Raw genomic sequence first — 23,205 nt, 5'->3', positions numbered from 1 at the left:
TAATTGTTCAAAGACCTTCGTCTTTTATTTAGCTGAGTTAATGTGCAGTACTTCTTTTTATAGATGCAATGGTTTATAATTTCGACAAATCCATAATAGCAAACGCCAGTGCTGTACATATCATGCATGACATCAGCATACAGGTTCTCTACCACATGGAATGAAGGTAACTCGTTGAAAATTGAATTCGATACTAAACCACTACATGACTGTTTGAGTAGAATATCTAAATTATAATTTTCTACGGTACGAAGATCATCCTTGTATTCCCTATCGTCATTAGATAATAAATTTTTCGCTCTTCTACAAAATCTACAGTAATGATTTGCCGAAAATGAACCTGAGAACTTCAACAGTTGGTGAATACCTAAATTGTCTCCCTGCACGAGCATAAGTACAAGATGGACTCGTTGTTCTTCGCCATTAATATTGATTAAAATACCATTGAGTTCCAATTCTTTAAATTTATCTATCACATGGACCAAAAACTGTTCTATTCCGTGCTCATTTATATCAACCTTCTTTATGGCTCCTGCTACAAAAATATTACAAAGTTTCGCCCTATATTGCTCAGGAAGGGTAGGAAACCCATAATAGAGACCACAAATGCTATGTTTTTTCACGTGCGAACTAAGTGGGTCATTTATTTCAAACTCATCTGCGTAGAAGGAAATCGGAATGATTGATCTATCTGCATATTTAGATTTAATTTTTTGATATGTCAAACCATGGACAAGGTGGCAAAAAGTTGATTTCCCCATCAGAATCTCCTCATGTTGCTTTAACTCTTTCAGTACGTTATCGCTTTCGAGAAATTTTCTAATTTGGAACTCAATATCCATCAACACCAGGCACGCTTTTTTGTTCTCAAGCTCTTCATTATCTTCGCCAATATCGAACATCTTGCCACTTTGAACAATTAACTTCTGCGGTTTCCTCATTAAATCTAAATCTTTAAGATATTTGAATAGCTTATGTTCAGTATCAATAAAATCGAAAAGAGTAGAAAGTTTACTTAACATAACATCAAATATATACTGCGTCTGAGGATCAGCTCCTGCCGGAGCACATGTTCGAATGAGATGTTCTAGGTGAGTGTTCATCACTTTAATTTCTTTTTGAACATCTATTACATCTTTACGTGTGAAATTCTTTCTTCTATGCAGATCGAGCGTGAAACTGAGCGCCTTCTGTTCGATCGTCCTCAAGGATTCAGGTAGTATGCTTGATTTGGTAGCATCTAGTGAATTGTTTGCCTGCGTGCAGGTTGTTTCCTAAAATAAAAAATGGTGTTATGGTTCATATTTTATAAATTTATGAATGCCTTATCATTACCGTTTCAGAATTATTAACGGAAGTGAGATATTCCCTAATGGACCCATGGTTTTTCTCACAATCCATATCATCGTCTCTGGCAGATAAATGAGTTTTAAGATGTCGACTAAACCTATACATATTCGTTAGCTTTTGAGTACAATGGGTAAATGTGCATACTAGTCGAAGTGGTTTATCAAGATTGTGCGTTTTTAAGTGTGCAATGTAATCATTTACTCTGGTAAATATCTGTTGGCATCCGGTATAGAAACACTGCACTGAATTGCTCATTTTAGTAGCTTTTTGATGGTTTCGATTTCTTTGTACTGAGCGGGTGCTCGAATTTTGTACAGGACTTCTTCAACAGTATACCATACGAGTTTGGTGACCTTCGAAAATGGTTGGTTCATTACATTGCACATCTTGATAATTACATCTACCGCCCGAGCCGCTGAATTAATTTTGTACTGAATACGATCAAATAGGACATAAAACTCTCCAGATAGATTCCTGTAGCTGGATCCGATTGCAATAATTTTTGGGTGAGGAGCGATACCTTGCGCCGCATACGAATCAAACAGTTTATGTATACAATCCGAACCACTTTGCACAGTTTCAGCAAACAACAATATATCTTCCTGAGCAGTGAGTATTGTTGGCCTGACGCTTTTGTTTACCTTGCACGGTTTTACACAGCAGTTAAGTAAAATCAGCGTGCAGCATACAAGAATGTCTGAAACATAAAAGATATAAACAATTTATTTAATTTTTATATTTAATAACCAACCTTCTGTAGCTCCGTCTTGAATCATGTATTCAAGTACTGCTGTAGAAAACTGGTCACGTACTTTCAGAATAAAGTACGGTTTCAATGTTTTCACAACTTCGGGCCAGTTTTGGATGCCCTCTGCAAATCCTAGTGAATGATAATCGAGATCAATCTAGAAAAGCATACAATAAAATTATTAAAGAAATTATGTTTTTTTTTTATTTACTTCCTTACCAACTGATATCCGAGAGGTTCTGCATAGTGTCGATATTTTGTTATGATCTCGGCAGGTTTCAGCTTTTTCATATGATCGAATCGGGATGTTTCAGACATTTTCCACATTTTTATTACTGTCTCCCATGGCGTATTGTTCAGAGCAAGCCACCTGTAAGCTTCGGATTGTTCAGCACGATGAGGATTTCCATTATTTTCTTTAGCTGAGGCTAGTTTTGCCGCATGTTGTAGTTCTCTTTGTTGTCGATCACGTTTCATGCTTTTTATGCGCTTGTAAGCCTGGTAAATTGATCCTCCAGGATTTTTTCTTTCCGGTGGTTCAGCCGGAATGTAGTACGTTACCTGAAAATATGTAAACAAATATGTACACATATCCGTTAGAGATATAATTTTATTACTCGTACCATATCGTCTTTTTCAGTTGGGAACCGCAGCTTTATGCAGTTGACATAATTTTCAAGAACTGCTTTGGTAAGTCGGCACAACCCTACGTTGTTTCCTTGGGAGTGACGGGAAATGTGATGATTCGCTATGATGCTCGCAAGTTCTTTCTTGCTATCCTTGGACAGTGGCCCCTTCAAACTGCTCCGAAGAATGGATTGTCCAATTTCAGATGTGGACAGAAGTAAATTGAGGTCATCTGGTGCGAAGAAGGGAGAGTTGCCAATATCAGGTTCATTCTCCATCCTTGGTTGCAGGACTCCTGATGAAATCTGATGAAACACAATAATAAAGTTGAATTTATAACTTTTCATCTAGACATAATAACGTTAAAAACCTCTATAATTTTTTTTATAAATTATTAATGATTGAACAAAATCGATTTCTCATGAAAAAAATATTGCGTAGTGCGCCACCTCGTGCACCACTGTCTGAACTTTATTTAAATTCCACCGGATAGTTTTTGCATGGACCTATTTCACACGATTTTTTTTTAACGGTTTCTTTTAATAACAAAATTAAATTTTAATCCTGAGATTCGATCAATGAATCTCATGATATTAGCATATTAGTAAAATATTACCATTCGAAAACCCGGTAAACCCGCGTCGGATTATAACTCGTACCGTCCCATCGCGATGCTGTCCTGTATACGGAAATTGTTGGAGAAAATGATTCTTTTTCGTCTAGACAAATGGGTCGAGTCGAATGGTTTACTTTCAGATACGCAATTTGGATTTCGGAGAGGCAAAGGAACGAGCGACTGTCTTGCGTTGCTTTCAACTGAAATTCAACTGGCCTATGCGCAAAAACAGCAAATGGGTTCAGTTTTCTTGGATATTAAGGGGGCTTTTGATTCTGTTTGTATCGATGTCCTTTCGGATAAACTCCACGATAGTGGGCTTTCAACAATTATGAACAACTATTTGAGCAACTTGTTGTCTGAGAAATATATGAGCTTTTCTCATGGAAACTCGACAACTTCACGAATTAGTTACATGGGTCTCCCCCAGGGCTCATGTTTAAGCCCCCTTCTTTATAATTTTTACGTTAAAGACATTGATGGTTGTCTTGATGAAAATTGCTCGCTAAGGCAGCTTGCAGATGACGGCGTTGTGTCCGTTATAGGGCCAAGTGCACCGGACCTGCAAGGACCATTGCAAGATACCTTAGACAATTTGTCTACTTGGGCTATGAAGCTGGGTATCGAATTCTCTCCGGAGAAAACTGAGTTGGTTGTTTTTTCTAGGAAGCATCATCCTGCACAGTTACAGCTTCAACTAAAGGGTAGAACAATCACTCAAAGTATATCTTTCAAGTATTTAGGTGTCTGGTTCGATTCCAAATGCACATGGGGAAAACATATTGCGTATCTAAAACAAAAATGCCAACAAAGAATCAATTTTCTTCGTACAATTACCGGAACTTGGTGGGGAGCACACCCGGAAGATCTTATCAGGTTGTATCGAACAACCATCTTGTCGGTTCTAGAGTACGGTAGCTTCTGCTTTCAATCCGCGGCGAAAACACATATCTTGAAGCTGCAACGAGTTCAATACCGTTGCCTCCGAATCGCGCTTGGCTGTATGCACTCGACGCATACGATGAGCCTCGAAGTACTCGCGGGTGTTCTCCCACTGACAGATCGTTTCGCTGAGCTGTCTTTCCGGTTCCTCATCCGTTGTGAAGTATTGAATCCTTTGGTAATAGAACAGTTTGAGAAGCTGCTCGACCAAAATCCTCAAACAAGATTCATGAGTTTGTACTATGAGTACATGACGCTGGAGGTTGGTCCTTCTTCATTAATCTCCAATCGTGATTGCTTCCAAGCCTTCTATAGTTCCTCTGTAAATTTTGATCGGACCATGATGCAAGAAATCCATGGAATACCAGATCACCATCGGTCGATGGTTGTTCCCTCAATTTTTGCAATCAAGTACCACCATGTAAGTAACGATAAAAGATTTTTCACAGATGGGTCAACCATAAATGCTTCCACTGGATTTGGTGTATTTAATCAATTTCATAGCGCCTCCTATAAACTGCAGAAACCATGCTCCGTATACGTTGCGGAACTCGCAGCTATATTTTACGCAGTAGAGCGAATTGCCTCACTACCTTCTGACCATTATTTCATTTTTACGGATAGTCTTAGCTCATTGGAGGCTATTCGTTCAATGAGGCCGATGAAGCACTCCTCGTATTTCCTGCCTGAAATACGATCTAAACTGAGTGCTTTATCTAACTGCTCCTATACTATCACCTTAGCTTGGGTCCCAGCTCATTGCTCAATTCCGGGTAATGAGAAAGCGGACTCATTGGCTAAGGTGGGCGCTATGGAAGGCGATATTTTTGAGCGACAAATCGCCTTCAACGAATTTTTCTCCATTGCTCGCCAGCAAGTCCTCATCAGTTGGCAACAAAAATGGAATGATGGTGAATTGGGAAGATGGTTACATTCTATTCTCCCACAGGTGTCGAACAAACCATGGTTCAAAGGGTTGGACATGAGCCGCGACTTTATACGCGTTATATCAAGGCTTATGTCCAATCACTGCTCGTTAGACTCGCACTTCTATCGAATTGGGCTCTCAGGCAGCAATTTATGTGCGTGTGGCAGTGGTTATCACGATATCGAGCATGTTGTTTGGTCGTGTACCTTACACCGTGTTGCCAGATCTGAGTTATCCACATCCCTCAGGGCCCGAGGAAAACAACCCGCGATACCCGTTAGAGATGTCTTGGCGAGCCGAGACCTTGACTATTTGAATTTAATTTATGTGTTTTTAAAACGGATAGATTTGAGGATTTAGAAGTTAGTGTCATCTTGTGTTCTCCCAAGTTGTTAGCTACCCATCGGTGTACCCCCATGTTTGTCTTTTTCATCAGAGTGTCGCCTAGTTCGAGATCAAGAGCACATTGCTCTCCAAACCTTGTGTTCACAATCCCTACCCTGCCATCCATTTGTTACAATTTGTTACCCCTAACCTCGAGATAGCCGCGAGTAATCGGCCCCCGCTTTACTAACGTTAGTTTTAAGTAATTTTGTTATCTAAACAATGAATATCGGCTCCGCAAAGCTACAGCAAATGAGCCTGGAAAAATAAACGAATTATTAAAAAAAAAAAAAAAAATAAAATATTACACATGCTTGCTCCAGATAGTTGTTTTGCTTAGTTTATTGGTGGATAATAATGCTGAAATCTATCAACTTCAGAACAATCAGAAGTCATACTGAGTAGCAAATAATGAGTAGCATGAAATCTGAAATGTTAGTTGGGTTGAGCTGTCAAAGCTGAAAATGAGTTTTCTCTCAACTATTTTGATTGTTATTTATCATCAAAATCGTCTTAAAAATGCAAATTATGCATCCATGAGCCCCTCGAAATGAAATCAAAAATGGATTTTTTTTTTTCAAAATTTCATGAATTTTGGTACACTACTGGAAATATTTTAAGTAAGTACGATTAAATTTGCAAAAATCAACATCTTGGCGCCCCCGGCGGCACTTTGTAAGGGAGTCAGCTGTCAGTTTGTTAGTTTAATGTCAAACAGTGAAGTTATTCTTTTGCTTTAGATCTTGATTTAAAATCGAGGTGAAAGTGTATGGGTTCAAATAGAATATCACTGTGCTCAGAAAACGAAGCTCTTTCAAATGATGTATAAAAACCGATACATTTTTCAAATTTTAGAACCCCATGGTCAAAAATGACGTTTGACTTCGATATCGATGATCTATAGCCCAACGAATGGGAGTACAACTGGGGTACTAGTACTGGTCTAAATATAGGTCATAACCTAAACATGTAAACCTACTCTAACATCCCCGTAAAAGAATTTTATCAAGCAATTACCTCAGCATAATCTTGGTTGTGATGTACAGCGTGTCGAGCAGTGTGTGAAGTACTTAATACATCCTGCGTCTCATTGGATCCAATACTGCCGCTTGGTTCAGCATTACACATTACCATCGTGTCACAAGAACCATCTTCTTCAGCACAACCATCATCTTCTTCTTCTGGATCTTCATTAGATGATGTTCTGGGGTCTAAGATACCGGGTTCAGGCGGAACCACTTCTGAGAAAGTCATGAGATTTACTTCCTGGTGCGGCAGAGCATGTCCGTCTGAAGTTGACGGGTTTGGATGAGAACCTCGTTTATCATTGGTGTCGTCCGTGATCTGGAACACGTAAACGCTCGACTCTAACGGTGGTATGCAGGACTGATCCGGAGCAATTTTCTGCGTAAAAAAAAAATTATTCGAACTACAAGTTTTTTTTTCAATCAATCTTAATAATGTGTTTTATTTTGATATAACAAATAATACCTATACAATATATATTTATCAAATTCAGGCTAGGTCTTAATTAACGAATTAGCTTTATCTAATTAGTGGCAGATAAAAAGTTACCGGTAAAACCTGTTATTTGAGTGTAAAGTAATTGTTGGCTCCCTTGGACTATTTTCGGCAACTGAAATTCGAACGTTAATTCCAGTGAATAATCTCATCAAAACATATTTTTTAATGGATTGAAACGGTTCTTAGTGAATCAGTTGCAATTGTTTTTTACATTTTAACGACTAAGCCATCATGCCAGGTTTTTCATTAAATAAAATATGTGCACAACAAAATGCAACTGATCAACTTTAACTTTATAAAATTATGTGTTGTTTTTCTTGGCATAATAAAATTGAAAATTTGTTTAATCGAAAGATTAATTTCCAGTGACGCTAATGCCATGTACAAGGTAGGGAGTAGTAACAACCGGTGGAAACTAACGATTTTAAATTGGCTCAGTACTTGACTAGCCTATTAGTCCCAAGTAAATCAATTAACGTACCCCATTCTAGTCAAAATTCTAGTACTACAAAATGTCTGTTTTGATTCGCTATGAAAGTTTGACAGATGAAATGAGGGGTTAGTGGATTTTCCTATGTTTCGAGGGGTGAAACGATTAGCTTGAGACCGAAGATAGTACCAGAGCTGAGCCAAAAAGTTGAGGACGTTTCTTCGGGACCTACTAGTCTTAGAGTTACCAACAATCAATACGAAACTAACGATTTTAAATTGGCTCACTACTTGACTAGCCTATTGGTCCCAAGCAAACAATTAACATACCTCATTCTAGTCGAAATTCTACTACTACACAATGTTTGTTTTGATTTGCTATGAAAGGTTGACAGATAAAATGAGGGGTTATTGGTTTTTCCTATGTTTCGAGGGGTGAATCGATTAGCTTGGGACCGAAGAGAGTACCAGAGCTGAGTCAAAAAGTTGAGCACGTTATTTCGGGACCTTCTAGTCTTAGAGTTACCTCTATGGAGTTACCTCTATGATAGAAGTATGCTTGGACTTGCCACACAATTACACCAATGCACCAATGGTACAGGCATCGAAAGCTCTCAATTTATACCTGTGGAAGTGCATCTAGAACACTAAGTTGAGGGCACGCAATAAGCTAGTATGCAATATACAATAAGCGTAAAATGCTATGAAGAAGAAGAATAATCCTTTCTTCTTCGAGAAATCTAAGAATTTCTTAAAACTTTATTTCAAAAAGTCATGGAGTTCTGCTTGGAACTATCTTTGGTGTTTTTTCCTAGATTTTTTAAAGAATCCTGGTTAGTAAATCTTTAGAATAAAACCTTAAATTCCTTTCAAATTTACCCAAAACTTTCCTAAAATCTATAAAAAGTTATTTGTAAATTTTTCACAATACTCTTATGGCGGTAAGCTCCAACTCGGATTAACTTTTAATACCGTCGCTGTTTGTATGATCTGCAAAATGTTTGCTCAAAGTTATGTCGATTAACTCTGATGTCGACATCAAACCAGCCGGACATTCTTGATTAGGATTTAATACGAGGATAATACCGGCTGGAGCTTACCACCATTAATGAGTATTTTTCTCAGTTCCAGATTTATGAAGAAAACAAATTCCAATTCTGTTTCTTTATCTTTTACACGAAGATTTTCATAAGTCACAAAACTCTAAAAAAAATCAGTCCTTAACTCAAAATTAGCTGAATAACCTTGGAAGTAAATCTTGATATTTTTCAAAATTAATGTTTTTGTATGCGTATAGGCTACGGAGCGTTAAAATATTTTCTTGCTCCGAAATCTCGAAGAATTTCTACTAGATCTCATTTATATCAACTTTAAAATGTCTAAAAAAAATTCAAAATCTCACTGTATACAGTTACCTCTATGGTTACACCCATTCAGTTGACTTAGATGCTGGACTAACTAATTCATAATTATTATTTGCTCATCCTCAATTGCGGGATGAACAACTTAGGTAATGGATTAAAACCTGATTTTAAAGATTGCTTTTTTTAATACAAAAATGCTATAGAAGATGTTTTTCCCAAAAATCAATTCGAACATATGTAATCATGAACACTTTAAGTTTTTGTTTAATACAGTGAACTCTCTAAAACTCGATAGTGAAGGGACCATTGCGTTATAGAATCACATGAAATTAATTTTTACTATGGTTCTATAAATCGATATCGAGTTAGTGGACATCAAGTTATGGATTGTTGACTATATTAAAAGCGAGAAATGTTTGGAATTTCCCTTGGAAAACCGGGAAAAATCAGGAATTTCATAATAAAAATTCGTTGGTCACCCTGATTACCGTCACCAGGTTAATAAAATTGATTTTTTTACGGATGTTCACGATCTTCCGGGGGACCAGCATGTGGCCATGAGAAATTCAAATACTCATTGCAGTTCGTAAATAATTTTTTGAAGCACAACTTTTTTGAAAAAATTGTTTAAAAATAATAAATAAATAAATAATTTAATATTTTATATTTTCACTATTGACGAGCGAAAGCTTCTCTTAGGCACATTGGAAAATCAAAGCTATATTTGGTCAGGAAGTAGGTTGGTGCAATAGCTTCTATAATATAATTTGATACAGCCACCGGAAGCAGTCAATCCTCCCATACCGGTGAACTATATGCCAGAAAAATTGACCACTTTGTCAAGCAGTTTTGGCGTGACTTTCTACCAGCGATTTCACAAAACCGGACCAACTAATTTCTATTTTTTTTATAGAACGCACAAATGTTAGCTACTTTTCTCGAGGTTCTAGAAGAAAAAATCTCAAAATAATGTTTTATTTCAAAGTTCGAGTGGTAGTAAACGTCAATTTAAGCTGCTCGAATGAAGTGGTTAATTGACCTGAATGTTCTAACACCGTTTCTACACCACCAGCGACTTTTTTTTTATTTCGTGCTTGTTCATCAAAACAATCGGATGTACCGTAAAACGGGGTATCTTTGATAATGCGGGTAACTTTGATAGTATAATATAAAGAATAAATTTACTCGCTGTGCTTTTTCCAAATAAGAAACATTGGTTCCATACCCGCATAAACGCGAACCTTAAATTGACCTTACCTAAAATGGCTAAAAATTGTTTATAATCCCTGCTAAACTTTAACTGAAATGGTTATGGAACATTACATGAACGTTTAATGATAAAGTTTCAACCTTATGTATTATGGTTTTTTGGAACTGGACCTTACAAATAATGGATTGTTAAGAACCATTACCATTCCAAATTCTTGTTTTCTCCATACATTTTCAGAAAGAGAACTATATAAGAACGTTTTTACTTATGATTGGAGAACATTAATGGTAATGGTTATGGTAGTCAGTAAGGTCCATTAATGGTTTTGTATTATCGCTCAACTTTACGTGGAATATATCGTGAACATTTTAGGTAAGGTCAATTTATGGTTCGCGTTTATGCGGGTATTGTAGCGTAGGGTATTTCCGTTGATATGGTATATAGTTTATAAATAGTATGTGTTACATATTTTACAAAACTATTAATAAACCACTTAGTGTTTTTCGTCTTTTTCAAAAAGCACTTAAAACATGACTTATGAAATGTATTTCCGATATAGCCATCACAAATTCAATGTTGTATTATTATTGCTAATGAAGTTTTCTGATTATATAGTCATTCAAAGTTTCATTTTGTCTGTGGTTTCATATTTAAAGAACTAAATTGTTTGAGTTTCACTCATTTTTTTTCTACATTCATCGAGCATTATCAAAGTAACCCCAAATCAAAATACTGAAGTTCGGTCACAAAACTAAAAAAAATAGTGCAAATTTTCGTTCAACATATTACTAACGAATTAATTCTTGGATCCTCAGCACTTGTTTTAAACAGTCATTACTGTAAAAAAATATTTAGAATATACTTTAAAAAAAACTATCAATGTTACCCCGTTTTACGGTACCTGTTTCCGATATTGGTTAATTCTGTCGAGAGTTATCGGTGGCTTAAACTCAGGCAAACTTAGAACAGCTGAAGTAAAGGGAACTGCTACCACTGCTACTTTGATTGAATTTACGAATCATCATTTCACACCTAAATTCTTATGTTTACAATCCTGGACAGAAGAAATCTATTGACAACGGAACGTCAGCGGAAAGTGCTTGGTTACAATTACCGCTGATTAAAAGCACGAGAATTGATATCGATGATTTTAAAGCTCAATCATAGAACTAGAATATCAAATTAATAGTATTGAACAAACGTTGTCGCTAATTATTTACTGAAAGTATTACATTTATCAATTTACTTGCAAGTTTTACAAGCTCTGATAATCGATATGTAAATATCTATTGAGGCAAACTATTGTTATGATTGCCTCGATGATTGCTGCACGGTTCAAAAAAGGTACTTACTTCGGCCAACAAAAGAAAAGACTTGTCAGTTTTTGCTGACAAAGCTTTGGAACACCTTTCAAGCTGAACATTGCATTAGGTTCTAAACATTGATCGATTTTCTTCGTCAACTTTCTCTTTCGTTAATAAGTTGAGCACAGAACCGTTTCTTGTTGTGTTTGTCATATTAAATGTTAGATAAAAGCTTATTTTATCGATCTGTGTACTGAAAATACCTGGTAATGTCTTTTCATGGCCGTGGGGATACAAAGAGAAAGTCGACGAAGAGAATTTGTCAATGTTACTTAGGATTGATTGCTTGATTAATCTTTATTAAGGAGGCTTTCAGCCTGAGGCTGGTTCGCCTCCAAATCATGTTACTTAGGACATCATGCAATGTTCAGCTTGCTTTCCTTGCAAAGCTTAAATTCCACCCACGCAAACCAATAAAATCTTGAGGTCTAGCTTGGGGTAGTCAAAATTATCACCTGCGTGACAATGCTGTTATTTGAATGGGTGGCATTTACGCAAGTTTGGTTTGGTTGCATGTTTGGTTACAAAAACGGGATTAGGGATGTTTATTAGTGCACACATAAACTTTAAAAAGCAGTTTCAGTATAGGCGAATAATTAATTATATGATTTGAGTAGTAGCTATACTAAAGATCCGAGAGATGTCGCCCCTTCAGTGGTAGGAAAATAGTTTTTTGCAGTATGGAGAATATCAGAAAATCCACGATTTGTGATTAAGCATGCTTTCACAGAAGGAAAGAAATAAACGAGTGTTTACCTTATCACCATAGTAATGTACTCGTGCAATTTTTGTGCATCTAAATCTGCTCATAAAGACGATAATGAATAAAAACTGAAAATTTTCATGCATTTCCAAATGGTTTCCTACCATTTCCATACATTCGAAAGTGAATGGCCCTCTGAATGTGGATGATGTCAAAAACAACAAAACATGATTAATTGAATATATTAATGTTAACTTATTTTCTCGTGCGCGCTGAGCACTGGTTATGTCGTTTTCGGATATGAGATGTAGTTACACCTCGAGTTACACCGAGTCTGCAACGTCGTACACCCACAAATTTAGGGTGTAGATATCGAGTGAACAAATTATGATGAGCTATCAATAAATCGCGCTTCTTGACGCTTACACTACACTAGTACTACACCAAGACAAAAGCGACATAAATCACACCTTCAGCCATCACACATAATAAAAAGTGAGGTTATAATTACCGCTGCAGTTTTCCACGCCACTATCCGACGGAACACTTCCAAGCCTTTGCCTTCCAATCCGGTGCCTTGCAAGACAGTTTCCCACTCGGTTTCGGTTAACGTACCAAAACATTCTGCGGGGTAATGTTTATCTATAAAACATAAAGAAACTAGTTAATAAAAAATATGAGAAATATTGAAACAAAGGACCAACCGAACAATGCAAGAACTGTGGCTACGGGTATACCAATTTGCGAGGCAACGGTGTAAATGTGGTAGAATTTCTCGTCTACCACTCGAGTATTCTCGTCCATGGATGTCATATTATCACCATCGAGATCACCATAGTCTAATTTTTCACAAATCACTATTAAATCACTCTAAATTTTTCACCAACTCGCGCAGTCACAATGTTGTTTGTTCGCCACCATTTGCTAACTGGTATGAAGAATAACCGAAAGATGACGATAAACCTGAAATAGAATGATTTTCATAAAGGGGCTATGAAGAAATATATTAATTTTGGTTCATGATGAAAAACATACGTTTAATGTGCCTGTTAATATATGACTGATTATCGGATGAAATAGAAAAAACATTATTTTTAAATGTAAACAAAAATAATTTATTGCTGATTATAAAATCATTCGACTTGATTGTCATTCAATCTCAGGAATCATTAGTTTTGCTTGACGCTGAATGAGATTTCATTCAACGGGCGGCGGGTGTTTTGGTTCAGTGTATAGAAAGGAGTAACAAATTGGCGCCCAACAAAAATATAATAATTACTTTCAGAATCGGTTACATTATCTCACCACTCCGACTGCGGGGAGGAAAAACAGAAAAATCAGTTTTTATTATTTTGCGTTCTTCAAACGGCAATTTAGTTTTTAGCAATATTTTTCTAAGTATGTTGCATGTTATATTTGGGAGGATTCGAAACAGATCAATTAATAACAATGAAGGACCCTTGGTCTTCACTAAATCATTTTATAAGTTTTGTTGCTGTTCATTCGTTTGTTGATATTCATTCGGTTAGTTGATATTTTCGATATTTTCGTACTAGCTAGAATCAAACGGAATCGATGTTGTTTTGCAGATCTGAGAAGTTTTCTAGGTTGTTGGAGTTGTTCCGGATGTAACGAGTGGGCCCTAGAATCTATAAGCACAAACGAAGTGACAGACGGAGCGGCTCGAAAACTTTGGTGACTAACCTGCTATTGCATTTTTTCAGTGTACCACATGGCAACACCACTACTACTGGATTGTACCACATGGCAACACTACTACTAGATTGAACTAGCATTTTCACCAAATGTACTAGAATGTTTTGGTTCTATCTCTTTCACTCTACTCAAAACTGAAATGCATAAAAAAATTACAAAATGATACGCACTCTTTGCACACTGTCAAAGAATCATTGTACACAAAATCAACTTTGTTCAAATCAAAACAAAAAAACTAACCCATCTGGTGGATGATGGCACAAGCTTCCAAGAAAATTCTATTACAGTGAACCACATTATTTAAATGGATTTCATCGCCAGTTAGTCGTCTGTCACTTCGTTTGTGCTATAAGGCTGCGTTGAAAACCGTCCTGGAGTCCGATTAAACCAAATCGCGACTGAGAAGGGTGAGTACAGTTGGATATAAGAGTGAGTCTGGACAGGGCACAGACGTTGATCTAGCCACGATTCGAACACTCGTTACGTCCTGAAAGCTCCAACCACCCAAAAGATTCACAGTCATGGATTCTGAAATCCAGATAAAATATCGAACCCTTTTGGTTCACCATCTGGAAAAGGAAGAGGTTGAATTTGAACTAGAGGTTAGAGCAGTTCAATTCGTCAAAGATGAAAGTTTGTCGGTAATCAGAAGACGTTTGCGGGAAAAGTTGAAGAGGGAAAGAGGCGATCCGGAAGAAGTCGATTTTGCAATTTGTGAAACTCGTACGGTCGATGGAGAAATTAGGTTGATCGATGGAAAGATTAAGGAAATTCGAGATTATTTGGAAAAGAGGAAGGAGTTCGAAGGCGTTAGGGAGGCATTAGGGACACGATTAGTGCACTATTTTGCTCGATGTTCGGCCATTCAAAGTGCCGCCGAAGAGGAAATTGATCTAGAAGATCTGGACAGGCTTCTAGGTACTATTCGTCGGTTGTACAGCACATTCTTCACTATGTTTTCTCCGATTGATTCGATTCGCAAGGAAGTGATGCTGCAGATTACAGATTCCCTGACCCAGTTACAGTTAGGTCTTCCAGTTCCTTCGAATGTACAGCGTGTGTCACAAGAGACACAGACAGATGATACCGACGGGGAATCACGGGTTGCAGAAGGATCAAAGCCGTCAAATTCAGGTGCTAGTCAATCGCGTCGTCTGCTCCGGTCAACTTTGGAACAACCAACTTCAGATTCGTATGTTTCACCCAGTATTGCAAAACCGTCCGGAGCAAGAACAGTTCGCCAGAAGTCTAAGGAACGTATTCTGAATATGGCTCCATTATTGTTGAGTGTGCAACAGGATACAATGTAAATGAGGTGAAAAAGGGCATTGAAAGCAATTTGGGTGAAAACTACAACGCTGTTGTTCCCACATCGGTGCCAATGTTAAAAGTGGTGGGCATGAGCGATCAGTATTCCTCCGATGTCTTCATTGACTTCTTAAAAAGTCAAAATGAAGACATCGCAATTAATGATGTAAAAGTAGTTAACATGTTTGAAAATCCACGCTTCACTTACAACAAGTTTAGTGTTGTGATTGAAGTCGATATCGAGACGTATAAATGTTTGTTATGTGCGAAAAAAGTAAATGTAGGGTTTGATCGGTGCTCGATAGTTCCCGCGATTAATGTTTTGCGATGCTTCAGATGTGGAGAATTTGGGCACAAAAGCACGGATTGCAAAAATTGCGAACGATGCTCTAGATGCAGCAAACAACATAGCACCTCTAAGTGTACGTCAACTGTATTGAAATGCGTTAATTGTTTAAAAACTAATAAGGAGCGTAAATTAAATCTGGACGTCAACCACGCAGCATTTAGTTCTAATTGTTTTGTGTATAAAAAACTATATGATCAGAAAAAAAGCAGCTTACATTTCAATAAATAGCAATCAAGTTCCAGTAGTAATGTGAGTAAATTAGAGATTTTATATTTGAATATTGCGGGGTTATCTACAAACTACGTAACATTACGTCAGATTGTAGAAGAAAATCGTCCACTTTTGGTTTTGTTAGCAGAAACACATATTGTAGAAATTGAATCTTTTGATCAGTATAGCATTCCGGGATATAAAGCTGCTGCTTGTTTGTCACATTCGAGGCACACTGGCGGTGTTGCTATTTATGTCAAAGAATCAGTTCAATTCAATATTCGCCAAAACGAAGTTATTGATGGCAATTGGTTCTTAGGCATTACAGTTGAACGTGGCATGAAGATGGGTAATTATGGTGTTTTGTATCATTCTCCCAGTTCAAGTAATCAGCGTTTTATTGAAATTTTAGAGAACTGGTTCGAGACATTTTTAGATTCTAGTAAATTAAATATACTTGCGGGTGATTTTAACATTAATTGGCATGATACTAGCAATTCGATCCATCTGAAGCAATTAGCTGATTTCTTTAATTTAAAACAATTAGTAAGTGAATGTACGCGTATTTCCCGGCACAGTAGAACTTTGATTGACCATGTTTATTCTAATTTTGATTCTGTCAGTTCAGTTACTCAAGCTGATTTGAAAATAACCGATCATGAAACTGTAGTAATTAATTTCTTAGACAGTGTTAACGATAACGATAATTTTGTAAAATTGAAGTGCTGGAGGAAATATTCGAAGCAAGCTGTTTCGAATCTTGTTGAGAGAAGCGTGGATTTTCCATTAGTTACCGGAACTTTAGATGAAGATGCAGCTGTTCTTACTAACGTTTTGAAAACTTGTACCAATAAATTAGTTGAACAAAAGTTTGTTTCTTTGAAAAACTCGAACAGCTGGTACAATTTGGATCTTTTGCGTCTTAAACGTAAGAGGGACAAATGGTACAAAAAGTTTTGTAGATCTAATAGTGATAATCATTGGAATAGGTACACGGTCGTGCGTAATAAATATTCACAATCGATTAAGAAAACTCGATGTGAATATATTCAGAGGAAAATTGATCAGCATCAAAACAACAGCAAAGAGTTATGGAAAATTTTGAAATCTTTGATGAAGCCTAGTAATTGTAAATCGCGGACCATAACTTTTGATGGCATATTAGAACAGTCAGAACAAGTAATTGCTTCTAAGTTTAATGACTATTTCGTCGAGAGCGTTTCACTGATCAATCAATCTATTGAACTGATCAATGAACCGGACGAAATAAAACAGCCGATTAATAGTAATTGTAGATTTAATGGTTTTCACCCAATTACATTAGATGAACTTAAAAATATTTGCTTTTCATTAGGAAAAACGGCTGGAGTAGATAATGTTAATGCTAGAGTTATTCAAGATTGCTTTCATGTCATTCGACACACTCTGCGGGACCTTATTAATCAATCATTGCAATCTGGGCACGTGCCGCATATTTGGAAAGAATCTTTAGTTGTTCCTATACAAAAAGTTGCTGGGACGATTAAAGCCGAAGAGTTTCGTCCCATCAACATGTTGCACACATTAGAGAAAATTTTGGAACTTGTTGTAAAAGGCCAGCTGTTAGAATATTTAAATAGTAACTGTTTGTTGATACCGGAACAATCGGGATACCGGGAAGGCCATTCTTGTGAAACCGCGTTAAACTTAGTGTTAGCTAAATGGAAAGAAAATTTGGAGCATAAAGATACGATTGTTGCTGTGTTTTTGGATCTAAAACGCGCTTTTGAGACAATTTCTAGGCCCTTATTGTTGAGAACAATCAAGCGCTTTGGAATTTCGGATTCTGCATACAAATGGTTTGAAAGCTATTTATCTGACAGAACACAAAGGACTGTTTTTAATGATTTTGTATCTTGTCCCGTTGACAATGACCTTGGAGTGCCCCTTTTATTTATTATGTATATTAATGACATGCGACGAGTTTTAAGGTTTTGTGATATTAATCTTTTTGCTGACGATACTGTGTTATTCATTGCAGCTAAAGATTTAGAAGAAGCCGTTTCACGCTTGAATGAAGATTTGCGTTCTCTAAGTAGATGGTTGAAGTATAAACAATTGAAATTGAATATAAGTAAAACTAAATTCATGGTAATTTCGCGGAATCGTGTAGATGATGATGTCTCTGTTGTTATTGATGATGAGACACTTGATCGCGTTCAGGAAATTAAATATCTTGGCGTGATTATTGATGACAAACTCAAGTTCAATTCTCATATTGACAATGTCATCAAGAAAATTGCCAAGAAGTATGGAATCCTATGTCGCTTGAAAAACGATTTAACTATTGGTAGTAAAATACAGTTATACAAATCAATCATCTCCCCTCATCTAGACTTTTGCCCATCCATTTTATTTTTGGCCAATGAAACACAAATATCGAGATTACAGCGTTTGCAGAATAAAGTAATGCGTTTGATTTTAAGATGTAATAGATTCACTTCCTCAACTTTTATGCTGGACGCTTTGCAATGGCTGTCAGTGAAGCAAAGAATTGTGTTTTTGACTATGGTGTTCATTTTTAAAGTAGTTAACGGTTTGCTGCCTCGATATTTGTGTGATCGGATTGAAAGAGGAAGTGATTTTCATAGATATAACACTAGAAACGCGGATGAAGTAAGAACACCACATCTTTTGAATAATGCTTCACAAAATTCATTATTTTTCAAAGGTATAAATGTTTTCAATTCGATGCCTAGACACATCAAGCGTGCAACTACACTTACAGAATTCAAGAGACGCTGCATTTCACATGTAAAAGCTGTTTATTGAGCAGTTAAATTTTTATGAATGGATAAATCATGTATCTTGACAAAGTTATCTCTAACGGATTATTTTGTATGGAGACTGTCATAAAGACATTTTAGTAATTGGTGTAGCATATACAAAAAACTACATTGTTTGCCTCGATGGTGATGATGGATTTTTAGTTTTTTGATTTTGTAGTAGTAATAGTAAAAATAGCTTTGAGTAGTCTACGATGGTTTGAGCCTCGCGCGCGGAATACAGGTATAAATGACTAATACGTGGAAATTGTGGCAAAAGCCTTGAATTAGTAAAGGGTTGGCTGGAAGTCGTTTCCTTGGATATAGTCCTGGCACTGCGGAAGCTTAAACGTGTAAATCCCAGGTCACGTGTAAATGGAAGTATTGTCGAGGACTATACTTGGACTTTTGATAACTAGTTACACCTTTGAATGTTTTTGGTTGATGCCTATAGCATATTTAACAGGACATTTATATCTGTAATTGTAACCAGCTCGATTTTGTTTGCAAACCTGGTTAAAATGTTTATATTTAATTATCTTAAAGATAACTCGTCCAGCTCAAACCTTTGTAGGGGTTAGAGGTGGGACCATCATCATCATCAATAGGTTTGATCTGTCGAGTAAGTATTCAAATCCAAATAATAAAGTTGTTGATCCGATTCAGTGTCTGAGTCGTCATTGTCCGCATCTCCACCGAGGAGATCAAAACATAGGTACCATGGCCCAAATACTCGGCGAACAAAACCAGTGTCAGACTGGAATTTACGCCGTTATGACGGTAGGGACGGAGGTCAAGGTTTGATGCGATTCATTAAGGAAGTGGAATTTTATGCGAAATCGGAAAACGTCTCCGATAAGGAATTGTTTCGTTCAGCGATCCATCTTTTCTCAGGCCTAGCCAAAGTTTGGTTTATGCAAGGGGTGGAGAATGAGGATTTTTCGTCTTGGCAAGAGTTGGTGGCCGAGATGAAAAAGGAATTTTTGAGCCCGGATCACGACCACGTGAGTGAGTTTAGAGCTGTAGACAGGAAACAAAGATCTAAAGAAAAGTTTCAGGATTTCTTCTTTGACATTCAAAAAATTTTCAATTCATTAACGGAACCAATTTCAGAAAAAAAGAAATTTGAGATCGTGTTTAGAAATTTGAGAGCGGATTACAAAGGGCATGTAGTAGCTGCTCAAATTGATAATCTCGCAGATCTGAAACTTTTTGGTTGCAAACTGGATGCCACTTTTTGGTATAAGTATGAGACCCGTAACCAAGATGAACAACCTTCGAGGAATCGTCCCCAAGTTAATGAATTGAGATCAGATACGAAATCGAAAGCAAGCAGAGATGGAGGTCAGTCAGTTAAATCTCGATCGGATCAGAAAGCAGCGGATAAACCAAATAGGGAAAAAGGAGACAGAAAGCCAGCACGCGATCAGCAGTCTGGAGATGAGGAGAACGGTAAAAAGTCTGTGTCTGATGGGTTGAAGGTTTTACTGGATAAGTACATTCCACCCAAGCCCGGCATGTGTTATAACTGTCGCCTTCCAGGTCATCACCAATCTGAGTGCGAGCGCCCCAAGCATAAATTCTGCTACAAGTGCGGTTTCCACAACGTGGAGACTAAATCTTGCCCTTTCTGTGCAAGAAAACGCTTAAGTTCCCGTCTGGAGGGGCAGACGGCAGCTGAGTACGATAAGAAAACCCCTAGTAATCCCGATCGTAGTCTTCGTTCATTAGGTTTGAGGCAAGTTGGTATCGACGAATATATGCACTCCTCCAATATTGAAATTAGCGAGCATTTTCTAAAAATCGCAGACGATGATAGACCCTTTGTAAAAGTAGAAATCCTGGACGTTCCACTGATTGGATTGCTGGATAGCGGAGCGAATCGCAGCATTTTAGGTTATGGTTCAAATTTTCTACTTAAAACATGCCGTTTGCGTTTACAACCCGCCCACATAGATATCGCTACCGCCAGTAGGCAAAAGTTGGAAGTTTTAGGCTGTGTTGATCTACCAGTTACGTTCAATGGCGTAACTAAGATTCTGTCAGCTCTAGCTATTCCATCGGTCAAACGCAAACTGATCTTAGGATCAGACTTTTGGCAGTCGTTTGGGATCGTGCCGAGCATCGCGGCCACTGATTTTCCAAGTTCCGTTGAAGAGCTACGAGAACATGCGGTGGAGTCCTCTTTAACGCAGGAGCAGGTGAAGAAACTAGAGGAAGTGAAGAAGTTGTTAAAACCAGCAGTAGAAGGTCATCTGGAGTCAACGGCAATGATTAGCCATCGAATCGAGCTGTCGGACGAAGCGAAGAAGTTTTCTCCGGTGCGCATAAACCCGTTTCCAACCTCCCCCGCTAGGCAAGAGAAGATAAACCAGGAACTTGATAGTATGTTACAGTGTGGTATTATAGAACGGTCATACAGTGACTGGTCACTCCGCCTTGTCCCAGTGGACAAGCCAGATGGCTCAGTCCGGTTATGCCTAGATGCCCGGAAGCTCAACGAGCGAACTGTTCGGGACTCTTACCCTCTTCCACACGCCGATAGAATCCTGAGTCGTTTAGGTCCGAGTTGTTACATCTCCACGATAGATTTGTCGAAGGCGTTTCTACAGGTTCCACTGCATCCACGTTCTCGGAAGTACACCGCGTTCTCGGTGTTGGGGAGAGGGCTGTTCCAGTTCACTCGGATGCCCTTCGGCCTAGTGAACAGTCCGGCAACTTGGTCGAGATTGATGGACCGTGTTCTGGGCGGGAGTGAGCTGGAACCAAACGTGTTTGTTTACCTCGATGACATCATCGTGATAAGCAACACGTTTGAAGAGCACCTGGATAGGCTCAAGGAGTTGGCATCTAGACTCAGAGCAGCTAACCTGTCCATCAACTTACAGAAGTCAAAGTTTTGTGTATCGGAAGTCCCGTACTTAGGGTATATTTTGAGTAAGAATGGACTTCGCCCAAATCCGGATCGGGTCGAAGCCATTTTCAATTTCGAACGTCCAAAGTCGCTGCGAGCATTGCGGAGATTTCTGGGTATGTGCAACTACTATCGGCGGTTTATAGCAACCTTTAGTGAGATTGTACGCCCATTGACTGATCTGCTTAAAGATCAGCCGAAGGTTGTGAAGTGGAACGATTCCGCTGAATTGGTGTTTGTCAAGATCAAGGAGTTGTTGATCAGTGCCCCCATATTGACAAACCCCGACTTTTCCAAGCCATTTTCTATCCATTGCGACGCTAGTGATTCCGCCATTGCCGGAGTTTTAACCCAGACGTATGATGACATCGACAAGCCGGTGGCCTACTTTTCGCAAAAACTAGGTGCCACTCAGCAACGGTATGCTGCTACCGAGAAGGAAGCCTTAGCAGTCCTGAGGTCGTTGGAAAAATTCAGGTGTTATATCGAAGGTTCGAGGTTCACGGTAATCACCGACGCGTCGGCTTTGACGTACATCCTACGGATCAGCTGGAAAACGTCCTCTCGATTATGTCGATGGAGCCTCGAATTGCAAAAACACGACATGGAAATCCACCATCGCAAAGGAGTCGACAACATTGTGCCTGACGCTCTGTCCAGAGCCGTGGAAGAGGTCAGGGCAACATCGGCCACGTCCGATTGGTATAACTACATGACGCAGAAGGTTATCGAGGAGCCGGAAAACTACAAGGATTTTCGAGTGGAGAATGGGATTTTGAAGAAGTTTGTCTCCAGCCCGGAGAACATTGACTACCGTTTTGAGTGGAAGATATGCGTTCCGTTCGCGTTGAGAGAGAAGGTTTTGTTTGAGGAACATGATGAGGCTGTTCACATGGGCTACGAGAAGACGCTGGCGAAGGTCCGTAGGAAGTACTACTGGCCCCATATGGCGAAGGAAATCAAGGCTTACGTGCAAAGGTGCAAGATCTACCAAGAAAGCAAGCCGAGTAACCAGTCCCAACATCCCGTGATGGGGCAACAGAGGGTTACTACGAAGCCATTTCAGATCATTGCCATTGATTTCATTCAATCGCTTCCCAGAAGTAAGACCGGCCATTGTCACCTGCTCGTAGTCATGGACCTGTTTTCGAAATACTGTTGGTTGTTTCCGCTTCGCAAGATTTCCACCTCTCAAGTCAACAAAATCTTAGAAGACAACCTGTTTCGACGATACGCCGTGCCGGAATGTTTAATATCGAAGGAATTCAAATCTCTCCTCGAAAAGTTCCGCATCCAGCATTGGGCTAACTCACGACACCATTGTCAGGCGAACCCCGTCGAAAGGTTAAATAGGACCATAAATGCGTGTATTCGTACATACGTCCGATCAGATCAAACTATCTGGGACACTCGGATTTCGGAAGTCGAACACGTATTGAACACTACTCCTCATAGCTCAACTGGATTCTCTCCGTATAAGATCATATTTGGTCATGAAGTAGTAGGAAGGGGTGATGAACATAGAGTCGATAGGGATGAGACGATAATTTCGGATGAAAAAAGACTAGAAAACAAAACTAAGGTTGATCAGTTTATTCGCGATCTTGTGGTCAAAAATTTACAAAAGCAATACTCGAAAAATTCACAATATTACAACTTACGTCGGAAAAAGCACGCACCGGTGTGTCAAGTTGGTCAGAGGGTCCTCAAAAGAA

The 23,205-nt window shown here is 38.3% G+C and overlaps 1 protein-coding gene across 1 annotated transcript; it reads right to left on the bottom strand.

The window, feature by feature from the left end:
- Window positions 1-252: 252 nt before the first annotated feature.
- LOC135715366 (uncharacterized) lies at window positions 253-13,127 on the bottom strand. Its single transcript, XM_065238679.1, has 7 exons — window positions 12,894-13,127; window positions 12,701-12,831; window positions 6,613-6,999; window positions 2,722-3,030; window positions 2,318-2,659; window positions 2,102-2,255; window positions 253-2,047 (listed from the first exon to the last, which is right to left on the bottom strand). Exons 1-7 carry the CDS (start codon window positions 13,000-13,002, stop codon window positions 1,602-1,604), a joined length of 1,878 nt encoding a protein of 625 aa, XP_065094751.1. The 5' UTR covers window positions 13,003-13,127; the 3' UTR covers window positions 253-1,601.
- Window positions 13,128-23,205: the final 10,078 nt, after the last annotated feature.

The sequence above is a fragment of the Ochlerotatus camptorhynchus genome, unplaced genomic scaffold (assembly GCF_037179485.1).
Source record: "Ochlerotatus camptorhynchus isolate MF236.1 unplaced genomic scaffold, CSIRO-AGI_Acam_v1.1 ptg000878l, whole genome shotgun sequence".
NCBI lineage: Eukaryota > Metazoa > Arthropoda > Insecta > Diptera > Culicidae > Ochlerotatus > Ochlerotatus camptorhynchus.
The sequence above is the reverse complement of the archived record's forward strand: the minus strand, read 5'-3'. Positions and strand labels throughout refer to the sequence as shown.